Source organism: Buceros rhinoceros, unplaced genomic scaffold (genome assembly GCF_000710305.1).
Source record: "Buceros rhinoceros silvestris isolate BGI_N320 unplaced genomic scaffold, ASM71030v1 scaffold11053, whole genome shotgun sequence".
Lineage (NCBI taxonomy): Eukaryota > Metazoa > Chordata > Aves > Bucerotiformes > Bucerotidae > Buceros > Buceros rhinoceros.
In genome coordinates, this window is record NW_010405395.1 from 9,986 (window position 1) to 25,301 (window position 15,316).

General features: G+C 40.3%; 1 protein-coding gene across 1 annotated transcript in view; it reads right to left on the minus strand.

Annotated features, from left to right (window-relative positions):
• MSH4 (mutS homolog 4) overlaps window positions 1–15,316 on the minus strand; it is a 25,187-nt gene that overhangs the window by 4,669 nt on the left and 5,202 nt on the right. The window contains exons 6-15 of the mRNA XM_010133705.1: window positions 12,886–13,058; window positions 12,041–12,108; window positions 9,632–9,706; window positions 9,152–9,216; window positions 8,449–8,618; window positions 4,887–5,023; window positions 4,334–4,437; window positions 3,391–3,515; window positions 1,421–1,621; window positions 72–190 (exon numbers count right to left, since the gene is read on the minus strand). Coding sequence (XP_010132007.1) covers window positions 72–190; window positions 1,421–1,621; window positions 3,391–3,515; window positions 4,334–4,437; window positions 4,887–5,023; window positions 8,449–8,618; window positions 9,152–9,216; window positions 9,632–9,706; window positions 12,041–12,108; window positions 12,886–13,058 — 1,237 coding nt within the window. The remainder of the gene's footprint in view (window positions 1–71; window positions 191–1,420; window positions 1,622–3,390; window positions 3,516–4,333; window positions 4,438–4,886; window positions 5,024–8,448; window positions 8,619–9,151; window positions 9,217–9,631; window positions 9,707–12,040; window positions 12,109–12,885; window positions 13,059–15,316) is intronic.

Here is a 15,316-nt window from a genome sequence, read left to right on the forward strand (position 1 = left end):
TACACTAGCACAATTTCTGTTAGCTAAACAGCAAAAACGGGCCTTGGACCTGGACTGGCTACGTTTAGTACCTCTTTCATTTCCTTCATGAATGTGGATGCGTTTGTTTCTATATCATCATCCATACCTATCCTGGTAAAAATTTGCTCCGCAATTCTAAAAGAACAATACTCTGCTGGGACATAAGAACCTACAAAACAAGGAAAAGACAAGTTTTCTCTCATCCGTGTGACAAATACCAATTTGCCTGAATATGCCAGCAGGGGAAAACAAAACACTAGTTTTACACTTGGTCTTCATGAACTGTTGGTCTTTACAGAATAAGATGCATCTTATTCTATAAAGTTTCATAACATTTTGTTCTACCATTACTTTGTAAGAAAAGACTATTGTATATATACCATAACTAAAGAAGCTTATTAGTAAAACCTTAAGAAATCACATGCCTGAAGCCATGTGCTGGTCTAAAGGGGTGCAAAAGTGAGAACCCTAGGACTCATTTACATTTCTGTAGCCACTGAGTTACTAATCCCAAGGAATCTTTGTTTCCCAAAACCAAGATTACATTGCCTTCATCAGGCTGTGAGAGGCTTACTAGTTTTATCGAATGGAAAAGAACAGGAAACCTGCCAAAAGACTTTACAGTCTCTTTTATTCATATTAAACTCATGTTTTTGAGAGCAGTTCCTGAAGAACTTGCAGTTGTTGGGAACTGGACCCATAAACACATGGTGGACAAATTTTACTCTCCTCTGCTAAGTAGGTTCATTCCAGTAGGGTTAGGGTTGGCCTCTTAAGGTCTTTCTCCTGGGCTACCAGCCTCACCTTTATCTTCAAGGTAAAAACCATGAGGAATTCCTGAGCAAAGGGATGAGTCTCAGTTAGACTTCACAAATATTTGTTTTACTTTTATAATTCCAGTGATAGAACCTTCCATTATTTAATACGACTTTTATTTGAAGTAGTTAATTTTTTATGTATGAATTAGACTTGGCTACAGGCATGTTTCTCTACCTAACTGAGGCACACTCAAGTTCAGCTGTTCCTTCTGGATAACTGACACACTCGTAGGCCAGTGGGCACACTTCAAGGACTCTTGCTATCAACCTAGCATAAGATGCTAGACTGGTTAAGTGCTCCAAAGAATAAAAGCAAGCAGCTGGGCTTCTAAAGACATGCTGGAGAGGCTTCCAGATACACAGACAGGGCCCCGCAGGTTTCTAGTGGCAGACCCAAAATCTTACAGCGGCCTCCGTCAGCAACGCAACAACTGCTAGGAGCAAACAGACTGAAAATTATCTGTTCCTCTTTAGATAGAACCTTATTCTAGAAGCCAAATCATTCAACTTTGCAAATATTTTTAACTAGAAAACGACAGTTGTGCTGCGGAAGATTACTAACATGGTACACTCTTACTCACCAATCTGAGCCATAATTTGACAGAGAGCTATCTGTTTTAGGTAAGTTGATTTTCCACTCATGTTTGGTCCTGTAATAATGACAAAGTTGTTACCCTCTGTCAGGTACGTGTTGTTAGACACAGGTTTTTCCATTGCTATCTTCTCAAGAATGGGATGCCATCCCTGCTTGACTGCTAATGTATCTGTAAATTCTGGACGAACTAAATGAGAAAAAGGATAAAAAACATGGCAGAGTTAGTATGGGAACCTTTACATTACTAAACTAGTGCATTCTGAAGCAAAGTAATTCTTGCAGAGCAAGTCAGAGGCTCTGTGGTCCCGATTCCTCGATTTTTCCTTTCCTGTAGCGAGAAAGACTTCACACGCAGCACTTGGGAAGAACTGCCACCCACTTTCAGGTGGGGATTCTGATCGTCATGCAAGTCTTTATGAACTATTACTACAGAAAGAATGCCTCTTCATTTCTAAATTAAAATTCTGTGTTTGTGTTCTGTAGTAAGTAGGGTTAGACTCCAGTAATAAAGAAAAAATTCAAGAACAAAACTTGAAAAGTAATTAAACCAGAAAACCTCAAAGCCAGTTTCACAGTGAATGTGTCTGTAAAAAATTCTTTTTATACTGCTATGAGCATAGGAAGTACAGGGGTCATGAATCCTGTTATGGCTACCTATGTACCTTATTATGTCAGCAGGGGAAACAAGGAAGTAGCATTGCTTCAACTTCTGCTGTATTTTATCATATTCATTATTTGGGTCGATACTATGCCTCCACAGATCCGTCTGACACCGGGACTACCTGTGACTTTTCTGTCAGAATACAGTTCTTTCCTGAACCTACTCCACACGTCTCCTCTTTGTCTGTCTCAGTGGCAGTACCCCAGGCTAACAAAGCATGTTGTGAAACTTGGTGGTCTGTTTAAAAGGAGCAGCCTTCAAGAAAGAATTGCCAAAACAATTGTTCAGGTTTGAACATTGAGGAACTCTGATAACCTAGTGCAGGTTTCAGGCATTTGATGATGTAGATGAGAGACCAAGCTACAAATGCCAGCCCATTTCTTTTGGTGGATACACGTTTACGCCTGCCTGTGCAAACTGCAGGGAGAAGCTAAGAGGCTCGGGTCGTCTTACTACTGCTGAAGAACACTTATGCTCTGATTCGTCGAGGGGGAAAAGGTTGTGGTCCCGCGAGCACACCAGTTACTGCTCAGTTACGGAGCAATTAAGTGCTATGACTGGAATCACCAGCACATGAAGATTCACAGTCCAAACTGCAAAGAAAACGGGTCCTGCTCATTAACGGGAACCACACAGCAGCATCAGTAATGAAGAGCTAATACACCTCCTGAGATGATGGCTTCCATCCAGAACTAGTTCAGTTTTAGCTACAGTGCAGCAGTGTGTACTAAACTAAGTATCTCAGGTCAGCATTAATTGAAGACAACATGCTCATTTGTATGTTGCAGAACTGGGCTGGGGAAGCAGGACGGACACTGTATAGGCAAGCACAAGATCCTGGATTCCTTAGAAGACTCTACTTCCAAAAATGTCTAAAAGTGCCACAGAAATGGAAGCAGATAAACAAAGGTAGCCACGTATTTTTGGTTGATGGTATATACTTATTATTGATGTGCTTATATTATCTTGCGCCCTTTCGCCACAGAAGCGTGAACTCAGAACGTTCACAGCCTTTGTGCTTTTGAACAGAATATACTTAAACTGGCCACCTTGAAAAGACTGGCAGTGAAGGCTCTGAGCAGCTGAATGGCAGAATGTGATTTCTACAAGTGGAAACAAAGAACATCAGCACAAAACTGGCAAGGAAAGACCAGAGACACTCTCCTAAAGCCTGCTGAGACCCAGGGAAATAAATGATGTGGGATTAGCAATTGGAGAACAAGACAAAACAGCCTGGATATTCTCCAGCAGTGGGGTCTGGTCCATCCCATGACGGAATCAAAGAAGGAACTTACCGTAATCAGAAAGAGTGCAGGCATGGGCAAATGAAAGCAGCATATCCAGCATTGACACGATGTCAGCCAGCTTGTACAGGCAGTGAATGTGTTCATAGATCTCGTTCAGCAGTTTACACACTATTCTGAAACAAGACACTGATTTAGTTGTTGCCCGGTACACACTGACACTTTGTACAACTCCCAGAAAGAGAGCATGCTAGTAAGGTCCACACTGCATAGATTAGGACAGGACATCACTCACAAAATGCAACCATCTCTGCCAGGTGCAAGCAAACATAGACATCTCTTTGATGCAAATTAAGACCCTGCACCATCATCTCAGATCAGATTCTGCTATCAGACATAAGACACATAGTTCAAAAGCTTCACAAAGAGAACGAACTAAAAATACAGCTGTGGAATCAAATTATGTTTTACTAACACATCACATGTGACTCTACTTCCCTTCGGCCTTCCTGTTAATAAAACCCCACCCGGCTTCTAGAAAGAATTTCCATAAAATTGACCTGCACCCTCACACTTGGTGACTCTCCATCAACAGACAGCACAGCAACAGGACATGCAGCGAGGGTACAATACAGGAATGGTTCCATGGTAAATGCTAGGAACTGACTGAAAATAGTGATTTTGCATTACAAACTAATGCGTTTGTTGTGTCATTTTGTGAGGGCAATTCACACACAAGAATTCGATAAATAGGATGGCCATCCTTATTAATACATGCCTATACACCTGTAATCAGTTTAGTACAATACACACTTCGAGGGGCGGCGGGGGGAGTTTGGTCTCAGCAAGTACACGTGATCAGTGTTGCTTTAGATCATTCCTGTGTGTAGCCACGGCTTAACAGAAAGATAGCTTTAAGAAAACATGTATTTAGCTGTTAATTGGACAAAATAAATGTAGTTAGCTAATACTAAATAGTTTTAAAGGGTCTTACAAGTAGGTCATGTGATATATTTCTCTCAGGGACTCCTGACATCTTTCATTCATTTTTATCAGATCTGGTGAAGTGAAGCTGTATGTGTTTTTCATTTTAGTGATCTACAGGGAATTCAAACCAACAATAAGAATTTGTCATTTCATCAGAAACAAAAATAGTTTCTAAAAAGAAAACTGGGAAAAATACGTGTGGGGGAAGTGGGGGGGTGGGGTGTGTAGAAAAAAACCCTATTCCTGCTTTCATTTTTCTCACGCATTTTTTAATGAAAAATCCATGTGAGAGAATTAAGTTATCAGCAAGTTACACAACTTTGTATTTACACATAACATAACTACCTGTAATCACACATTTCTGACTATATTGTACAACTAGAAGTAGGGCAGTTTTAAAAAACATACCAATTACACTGTTTACTTCAAGGTACCTTCAATGAAATTATTTTAACTGTTGCTTAAGTTACTGTATAACATGTACTCCATTAATGTATCATACATTTTACATACATTAAGCATACAGGCATTTTATGAAAAAACGTATCTAGTAGAGATACCTTTGTAAATTCTGATGGAAGTTGGCCATTGGGTAATGTTGAGCTATCAGCATTCAACTGGATAAAAAATCCACGAGCAGAGCTGAAACTTGTTTTCATTGGCAGGTTGTACTTTTCTGCAAGCTGTGTGATCATACCTAGATACCACATACGAAGATTTGCCCCAAGTCACATACATTCACGTGCATACACACGTGTGGACATGTATGTGCTGGCACAAAGATACAGAACATTTATATGATTTATAGGCGCTGAATGTGTCCAATAAGTAACATGACAAAGCGTTCAGCCTCAGAGGTGAATCTCCAGGGAGTCAGTTAATGAACATATTAATGCAACAACTCTGGCTACACAAAGCTACTGGGGAAAAAATTCCAGTGGAGAACCAGATAAATTCATGCATTCTTTACAGACAGTTCCTGCACTTAAGCAACTCCCGGGGTGGGGGCCTAACTGTGGAAAGGGAAGTTTGCTCAAGCACTGTGTGTCAGTGCTCATCAGTAGACAGAATACAACCTGTAGCCTACGGTCATGATTCTAAGCAATGTAACCAGGTCATGATTCTGAGCAATCTTCTTTCCCCAGCCTGAGGATAATGCTTTACATTTTAAACCCCACCCTTAAATCCATCTTGTTCCCAGCTGAGAAGATACCGTATGTGGGAAACTGTTAGGAGAGCACGTGCTGTTAAATCATGTGAATTCTGAACATTGCAAAGAGGGTAACACACAATCTTCTGGTTGGAAGAGACCTTTAAGATTGAGTCTAACCATAACAGTGCAGTACTCCTGCGAGAAGAAAGGATGGAGTTACTTAGTGGTGCTTCCCTGCTGCTCGTTGCTCTAAGCTTGCCCACTCTCATGTTACAACCACTTACAACGTAAACAAGCAACCTGGGACATTCTGGGTATAGAATCATAGAGACCTTTAAAGTTCATCTAGTCCAAACTGCCTGCCATGGGCAGGGACACCTTCCTAGTTGTCCCCTGGAGCAACTAGACCAGGTTGCTCTAAGCCACATCCAACCTGACCCTGAATACTTCCAGTGATGGAGCATCCACAGCTTCTCTGGGAAACCCATTCCAGCATCTCATCACCTTCATTGTAAGAAATTTCTGCCTTATGCTCTAATTAAGCTGCCCTCTTTTGTTTTAAAACCGCTGCTCCCTGAGCTGTCAATACTGCTCCTGGTAAAAAAAAAAAAAAAGTCTTTCTCCCTTCTTACAAGCTCCGTGTGCATATTGAAAGTCTCCCTGGAACCTTCCCTTCTGCAGGCTAAACAACCCTAGTCTCCCAGCCTGTCTTCACAGCAGAGGGATTCCAGCCCTCTGACAGCTTTGTGGCCCTCCTCTGGACATGCTCCAATAGGTCCACGTCCTTCTGCTGGGGACCGAGCTGGATGCAATACTCCAGGTGGGGTCTCACCAGAGCAGAACAGAGGCAGAAAATCACCGCCTTCAACTTGCTGACCATGCTTTTGCTTTTTCTCATGTGGGCCGGGATGCCATTGGCTTTTGGCTCTGTTAGCACATATTGCTGACTCATGTCTAATTTTTTTGTCCACCATACCTCCATGACCTGGAGGATTGATACTGGGGATTGCCTGGACCGAGTGCAGGGCCTTGCACTTGGCCTTGTCAGACGACAAGCGGTTCACACAGGTCCACTCCTCAAGTCTGCCACGGTCCCTCTGGGTGGCATCCCCTCCCTCTAGCAAATCAACTGCACCACTCAGCGTGGTGTCCGAAAATCATTCGGGATGCACTCAATCCCATGGTCTGTTGTGGCTGATGAAGATACTAAATAGCACTGGGCCTAGTACAGAGCCATGAAAGACACCACTTGTTACTGGTTTCCACCCAGACATTGAGCCATTGAGCCACTGTAGCTCTTTGGATGTGGCCATCCAGCCAATTCTTTATCCAACACATATCCATCTCTCATCCATCAACCCCTTGCAACACTCCAGGCCGGGGGAAGAATAGCTGGAAAGCTGTCCAGTGGAAAAGGATCATGGGGTGTTGGTTGACAGCAGCTGAATATGAGCCAGCAGTGTGCCCAGGTGGCCAAGAAGGCCGATGGCATCCTGGCTTGTACCAGCAAGGCCACACCTGGTGTGGCCAGCAGAAGCAGGGCAGGGATCATCCCCTTGTACTCGGCACTGATGAGGCCACACCTCTAATACTGGGTTGAGTTTTGGTCCCCTCACTACAAGGAGGACATCGAAGTGCTGGATCCAAACTGCAATGAAGTGGGTGAATGGTCTAAAGCACAAGTGCTATGGGAAGCGGCCAAGGGATCTGGGGCTATTTAGTCTTGAGAAGAGGAGGCTCAGGGGAGACCTTCTCACTCTCTACAACTCCGTAACAGGAGGCTGGAGCAAGGTGGGGGGCGGTCTCTTCTCCCAAGTGACAAGTGACAGAATGAGAGGAAACGGCCTCAAGTTGCACCAGGGGAGGCTTAGCTTGGACCTGCGGAACAATTTCTTCCCCAAAAGAGTTGTCAAGCACTGGAACAGTTGGTTGGACTCTATGTTCTTAAAGGTCTTCTCCAACCTGAATGATTCTATGATTCTCTCTTTCTCCAATTTAGCAACAAGCATGTTGCGGAAGACTGTATCAAAGGCCTTAAGAGAAGTCCAGGTAGACAACATCAGTATTTCAGTCTTAGAGTCACTTAGAGCTTAACCCAGTAAAGGGGAAGAGAGAAGAATCCCTTCTGCAAGCCTGTGAGCTACAGTGAAAATGGGCAAGAGGAACTCATCTGTTGACACATTCTGAAATCCTAGCAGCTGCCAAATTTTGGAAGGTTTAGGAAGTATAAAACAATAGCACCTGTATTTTAACTGTCTGCTATGTAAAATCCAAGACCAGAAGGAAACAGAAGCTTACACGAGACAGATGCTAAACTTTCTGATACTCTTTCAGGTAATTATTTTAAGCAATTATGCAGTAAACTAAGAAGATGGTCCGTTAGCTAGAAATCAAAATTTTATACTAAAAAAAAGAAGATCCATTAAAAATGTTTTTTTTCTTTCTATTTTGACTTAATGATATCCAGGAAGGTTACTACAGCACAGTAACAGACATTATGCTAAAAGTCCTTTCATTCGTATTTTCCAGCTCTTAACAGCTTGTCTAAAAAGCAGTCCACTCTAGATCAAGACTGCTGAAAACACAAAGAACACAGAACTCAGACATTTTAATTCAAGACCCTAAACCAAAGATTTACCTGGTTTACGCTGAACGTTTTAGTTGGAATAACTCTGTTACGCTACTTTAACCTTTCTGTACTTTTAGAGGATAAAGAGCAACAGAGTTTTAAACACAGGAATCACAATATAATTGTTCAACTTCATTAAGATTAGACTCTTTTTACCTACAAAAGGAGAATCTCAGTATGTATCTCAAAAGTACTTCAGTTACGTATCAATACTAAATACTTTCTACATATGAGAACATAGGATATGAGAACATAGGATACATAGGATTACACAGCTTCTATATGCCAGGTGCAATGTACTCTGAGCTCCAAACAAACAAAAATCTTGGCTTAGAAATACCTGCTATGTCATCAACAATTTCCGTGTACGTTCTACGCGCTATGTCAAGGAATTCATTAATGTTAGGCTTAACGGCGTAGCATTTCTGGGTCCTCATACTCAGACAGCCTTTTGTGTACCTGGTGTCATCATTAATTACAGTTGCAATCTTTTCAAGTATAATTCTGAATCTGCAATATTAGTTGTATTGCTAATTAGCTACATAATACTTTTCAATCCTTATCTGCAATAGCATCCCAAAATGACAAATAGGAGTCTTACAAATAACTGAAGCAAATTATCCACTGTTAAAGCCAAATGCTAAATTTCATGTCTATTTTCACCTCAGAACGGAGCACGACTATACTTATCTGCTCAATGATAACAGGCAAATCTTTCGGAGATATAAATTATTTCTCAACTATTCAACAGTTGATTTTTGCATTATTAGGGGGACTCTAGGCAACCACTGCTTTCATCTTTTCAGAACTGTTTCTAACAGAGTGCAGTTCATCAGAAATTGCAGTATCATCGCTAACATCCTGGTTTGCCTTCTTCCCCATATTTATTCGGTAGGTAACAATTAGAATTTCTGACAATTAAAATCAGCTTTTACACAAAAGAATTGAGCTGTACTTGTAGCTGCGAATAAGCAGTATCTTACAGATGTTCTTAAGGAACATCAGAGTTTCTAACACACTAGCTCAAGTATTATGATAAATACCTTGTATCTTCAAGAGAGTTGTAATAAGCCTTTAGCAGCGGTGTGTTACAGCTTCTTAAAGCAGCCTGGAGAAGATTAAAGTATGGACGTGAACAGTTACTTCTTTTAGTAGCCCTTCTAAAGGACTTATCTTAGATTCTGAGGCTTATTAACAGTTGCATAAACAGCTTATGGAACCCGAGCAGGAGTTTCCATTAAACGTTTGTCATAAAAGCGATTATTCAGGTAATGGCAGGAATCCAGTTCTTAAGAGCATTAGACTCAAATGCGTATCTTCACTTGGCTTAAGAATTAACAAACTATGTTGGCAGTATTGTGTTCTGCAAGACACACCTTTTTTTTTTTTGATTTGATAATTGTTATCAGTCCCTTCCAACTTGAGATATTCTATGAAATTTAACAAACTGCACTGCATAAAAATAAGGACAAAACAGTCTGTACTTTATAGAAAAGAAAAATAAAATGACAGAGACAGCTTACTTTTAGAGGCTCCACAAGTTCTAGAGTATGCTTCAGGTAGATTAAATTCGTTATTTTTGACTCAGCATTTTTAACCTGTTGAAAAATTTTACACATATTGGAGGAGTACATATGTCTGCCTGTTTCGAAAAGTACTTAAGAACTAGCAGAACTCATACCGTTAACTGGCTTATACTTTGAAAACTGCTGAAATACTTTACAAGATCACTTTGACAACTTGATATGTAACCGCATAAAAACACCCGTTAACCTAAATTTTACAGTGCCTACTGCGACTGTTTGCCCATCAGTAGCTAATATTTTCATGTCTGCACCGACAATGGTTGACTCTGAGAACGCTGCTAACCAAAGCTGGGAAAACTTCTTCTATTTTTCTCTGCATACGTAGTCTTTACAAGTCTATATAGCTTGTAGACTCTTTCAAAGCAAACACGTTAGGCATCACAGTTAGGAAGCGTAGCCCTTTTCATAAATGCCGTTAAACACAATGTAACCTGGTTTGGTTGACTTACCTTTGGTTTATGTCTCTTTAAATATCTGCCCATATAATCAAATCCAGCAAATCTTTATAAAGATTCTGCTTACAATAATGACTGCTCGTCAAAATGTTTTGCCCACATACACATTCTACCTCGTTTTGTATGCTGGTATTATTTTGGGATGTTGACATTAGAGCACAGCACCTTAGGAAACTAACACAGACAAGAACGTTGTTTGGGTCCGAAGAAAACCTAGTGTCAGTTTTCAACATGAAACCAGGAGCATGACCCTGTGCAAAATCTTTTCTGCTCACAAATCTTTTCCCAACTCTTTACTCTTGTGGTAGAGAACATCTCCTGCCCTATTTTACCTTTTATACAAAGACTTTTTTTGTAAAAGATAAGACTAAACAATGCTAAACGTACAAATGGCAGATTCATGATCTACGAAGAAATATGGGGTGTAAGTCCCCTGATGGAATCGGACAACAAAACGACAGATGCAGTCGTAAGTGAAGAGTTGGTATTTCGTAATGGAATGTCCCTTTGCTAAAACAGGTCTTGCCACTGGTGTTAAAAGTGGGTATTCATACATGCTGCACTTTAGGGGTCACAGGAAGAAAATGAATGAATAAAACCACAGCTGGTAACACTTCTATATAATGTTCTTTATGATTTGTTAATGACTAATTAAGCCTATCCTTAATGACACAAGTCTATCCTTTACAGCACCTGAAATGAATTTGTCCACAATCACTCCAGGACATAAAGAATTAAGATTCAGAGATGTGGTTGACTTAGTCTTTCACGTAAACTACGTTGTTGTAAGCACGTATAGCTTTATTGTCCAGTTATGCTTTTATGAAGAAAGGCTTTTATCTGCAATTCTTTTTGGTCTGCCCTTTAAGATGCGTGATTCATGGTAACAGGTAAGAGCAGGGCCCTCTTACTCCTCAACACAGCACCCTCACAAAACTTACAAGCAACCAATTCCCCAATACATTACTTATTCCTTGCATTCAGAGATTAACAGAGAAGTGTGGGTCAAGTTGAGAACTAGATGCAGAAGGGACTTCCAGACACTAATCTTAACCTCAGTCTCTCTCTTTGTGTATCTGAGATGTAAGGTTCTCTGCTTATGAGAACAGTCAGCACAAGAGAACCCTCTGTCTCGCGTGGTACCACTCATGCTATGCAAGTGAGTATGCTCTTCTCTGTCAGCTGATTTTTGTTCAGAGGAAACACCTGACTCCTGCATGAAAAAGCTGTGCTTAGTTCATACAGTGTCCATGTCTTGGAAACTAACAGGTATGTCCCATCTCTGGCTTTGTGTCTTTACACGATTGACTTAGTATTTGAGTACAGGTTTAGGTTTATCTGTATTACAAGCACAGCTGAGCAAAGTCAGAGTGCTTAAGAACCTTCTTCAAAATAATTTTTCAGGCAATAAAGACTGATTTCTATTGATTTGTATTGCATGAAAACTAAGAAATTATTTAATTTCTAGTAAGAAAGATGATCAATTTTCTTTAGGCTATCAAAAATTGTATTAACTTCCAAAAGTAACAGAGTAAATTTCTGTTATACACTTTTTCTTTTTATGTGGATGTCGAGAAAACTCCCCTCTCTCATCCTACTACTGTCAAATAGGATGTACGCTTATGAAGAATAAAGGTGGGGAGTCTTAATTTGACTTCCAAAAACATTGTATAAGTTGAATGTGGTATTGAAGCAAACTTTATTTTTTTCCTATGAGAATCTTCTACTGCTGTACAGTAAGATAAACTCTCAATCTATGATAACATTACTCCATGTCGTTCTAAGGTGCAGCCTTTCTCCTATCGTATCATACATATTTACAGATATCACATTTATGTATTGTATGTTACAGCCAGATAACTCATCATCTAAGCTGTATTTTGAGACATACTGTATCCTGCTTCGGAATTTGTACCAAAACTGAAAGTAGTTGTTCTGTATCCAGGAATTTCGAGACAACTGTAAAACAAAAGTAAACAGATCAGAAATTGAACTCAAATTGTCATAAAAATCTATTTCTTTAAGAGGCACACAATTACTTAGTGACACACTAATCTTTTTCTTTCATTCTATCCTCACAAATTACTTAGCAGGGAAAAAAACCCGAACAGGTTAAAAAAAGCTGCTGTCTAAATTATTTTGTCATAATTATACTTACTATACCTAAGCATGTAGTGATTATTGTACAGGTGGACATATATCAATTCAGCAATATTAATTTTGTTAGATCGAATCCTATTTCTCTTGTGGTAAAGATTAAGATTACATGATCCAACTTCAGGACTAACTCACACTCTGGTATTGTAATTTTTTTACGTTTGTCTGGACCACTGTTTTTGTTATGAAACAAGAGAAAAAATATGCATACACAACACATATCACATCACAAATGCCTTTGGTTTTAATGTACACTTTACTTACACTTCTACACTTCCACGTGGTGTGTATCTAGTCATAAAGGTAAAGAGACAAACTCAAATGCTTCGAAAAATCTATTGGCTCACTGACTTCTACCCACTTCATCAGAGAAAGTCAATTTTCTTAGCAAAATACTTGAGAAAAATACCACTACCATAATAAAGATTACTTCAAAAAATTGTGTCCACTATGTGTCCCCTAACAAATCACTAAAAAAATACTTTTCAAACAGATTGAGTCACACTGCATACCTTCATGGGTTAGAAAAAGAATTTTACAAAGAAACATAACACTATGTATTACAAAATAAACTGCTACCTGCTTGAAGACCAAAAAAGAGCTCCTCATCCTGGAGTAATTCCTGAACACAGTCCAGTCTTGTGTTAATTGTTTCAGCATCAGCTAGTGGCTCTAGGATATTGGATCTAAGTCTTCGACTTCCACCTGGAGTTTTAGTGTAATTTAGGACACCAAAAAGCGTATGACTGTTCCTTTGGGAAAAAAAACAGATGTGAAGAACACACTCACAAAAATAAAGGTGGTAAATGTCAAGTGACATTTTCAGGTAAGAGTATCCTACAAATTTGAGGCGTGCGGCTGGGATGCTTAGCACCTCTCTATTTGCCATGTGTATTACATGAACCACCACAGTTGAGAAAGTCAGGTAATTTAATGTCATTTACCATAATGTTAGCCCTCATTATATCATTTTCCAAAGTACTGAACTACATTTGTACTCAGTATTTTCCATATTTTTTGTAGCAGCATTCCAGTCCTACGGCAGTGGTGCAGTTCACAGTTCTCCTCTCAGTGGAACTAGTTAAAAACAAACTCTACAAAAGGAGACAATTTATAATCTCAGATCAAATACTAATGAGAACGTTTTCATTCTGAAAAGGATTTAAAATATTGACAAGTCCAAGAGAGAAATAAGATTTAAAAAAACTGACTTACAGTCAACACAGGAGCCAAACAATGTGCTTATGACTTAGAAATACGATTTTTATGTTCATGGGTTTTACACATTATACAGCCCAGGGTCTCACAGCTAAGGGTTCAGGCTATCTGTTTAAAATAAACAGGCTATAATGTTTACATCTAGTACACACCTAAGCAGTTTCAGGAACCTGGAAACCTCCAACGCTACTGGCTTGAAAGAAGGACAATGAAAACACTGGGGCCAGAGAGACATACTGATTGAAAACAGAGTTGAAAAGGAAGAAATCTGATACAAGTATACAGAACACAAAGCAGCTAGACAGACTGTAGCAATCCCCGCTATATTCTTGCAGGAGCCTTCGAGCTCTCGGCTGGAGCGGGACGAGTCGCTCATACGCCAATATGGTGTGTAGCGAGACCCGTTTATTGTTTACAATACATCTCAATTTATAGACTCTCGTTCACCCGACTAGCTACGTGGTGATTGGATGGTGTCTCTGTCACACAGACAGCACGCATCTCTTAAGGCACTGTGGTTGGATAAAAGGCATTAGTCCCCACGTGGTTACTGTTTTGGTCAGAGTTAATCAAACAAAGGTTAGCTAGAGATATAGTTTCCCACACGATAATACTGCAGCTGGGTTACGGCTGCTGTGTTCCCAGAGAGAGTTTCATCTGTTTTTCAGAGTTCTAATTTCTGCTAGGAAGATACACCGACACAGACAGTACAGAAACTCCTGAAGTACCGTGGTATGAAAGAACAAACCAATAGTCAAGAGAACTAAAAAAAGAGGGAAATTCAAAACCAGTTTTAAAAAGGACATATTTTCCAGGAGATGCAACTCACGACATCACTTGAGGGGAACTCTATATTTGGGGTAGTATCCACACTGCCTACCTCTAAGCCACTGAGAGCTCGTTTCCCTATGCAGTAAACAGAGAGACAAGCCCCTTTGAAATCAGTGCTGGCACAAGCACCTGACTTCAGTGTTTCTGGTGTACGCCTGTACTACTCACTTCTACCTGTTAATACAAAGATACCTAACCAGGCTTTAGAGGCAAGACCCGCAAAATGGACACAGTTGTGTGCACCCGGTTTAAACGTACCACTGGGTCAGCAAGAATTCTGCAGCAATTATGCTAAAAACCCCACAGAATCTTAAAGCAGTTCACTGTTGCTCAGCAAATCCTGTGATCTCCTACCTCTCACAACCACCTGTGGAATTAGGAGCAGCTTTCAGAGACATAGTGCTCTGAAGGAACCAGTCTTAGAGCGGCTGGCTCCTGCAGTTACCTATGAAGCAAGAGAGCAAAGAACAACGAACTGGGGACAGAGCATGACATTAACAGAAAGAAACTACAGTTACCTCCGCCTCTGAAGAACAGATCTAATTGCAGATTAGAAATTTCAGAAAAATTTTAGAAATTTTAGAAAAGGAACAAGAGCAGTGGCTCTTGAAGGGTAAGGATGACTGATTTAGTCAAAGATGTCCCTGCCCACAGCAGGGAGGTTGGAACTAGATGACCTGTAAAGGTCCCTTCCGATCCAAGCCATGCTATGACATCTGTGATCTCTCCAAGGGGAAAGCTCTTACAAGTAACACTTGAAAAGTGAGGATCCCTAGGCTCCCCTTTTTGTATCAGAGTGATGAGTGGACTTCTAAGAGAGATGGATCCCAGAACTTGTCAGGCAGCGAAATGCAAGTTCCAAGTCTTTCTTTATCTAATCAGAAGCATAACAGTCTTGAGAAAGCAAGCAAGCCTTGCAGCTTCTTCTGCCTAGAAGGCAAGTACCTCCTGCTGACGGAAG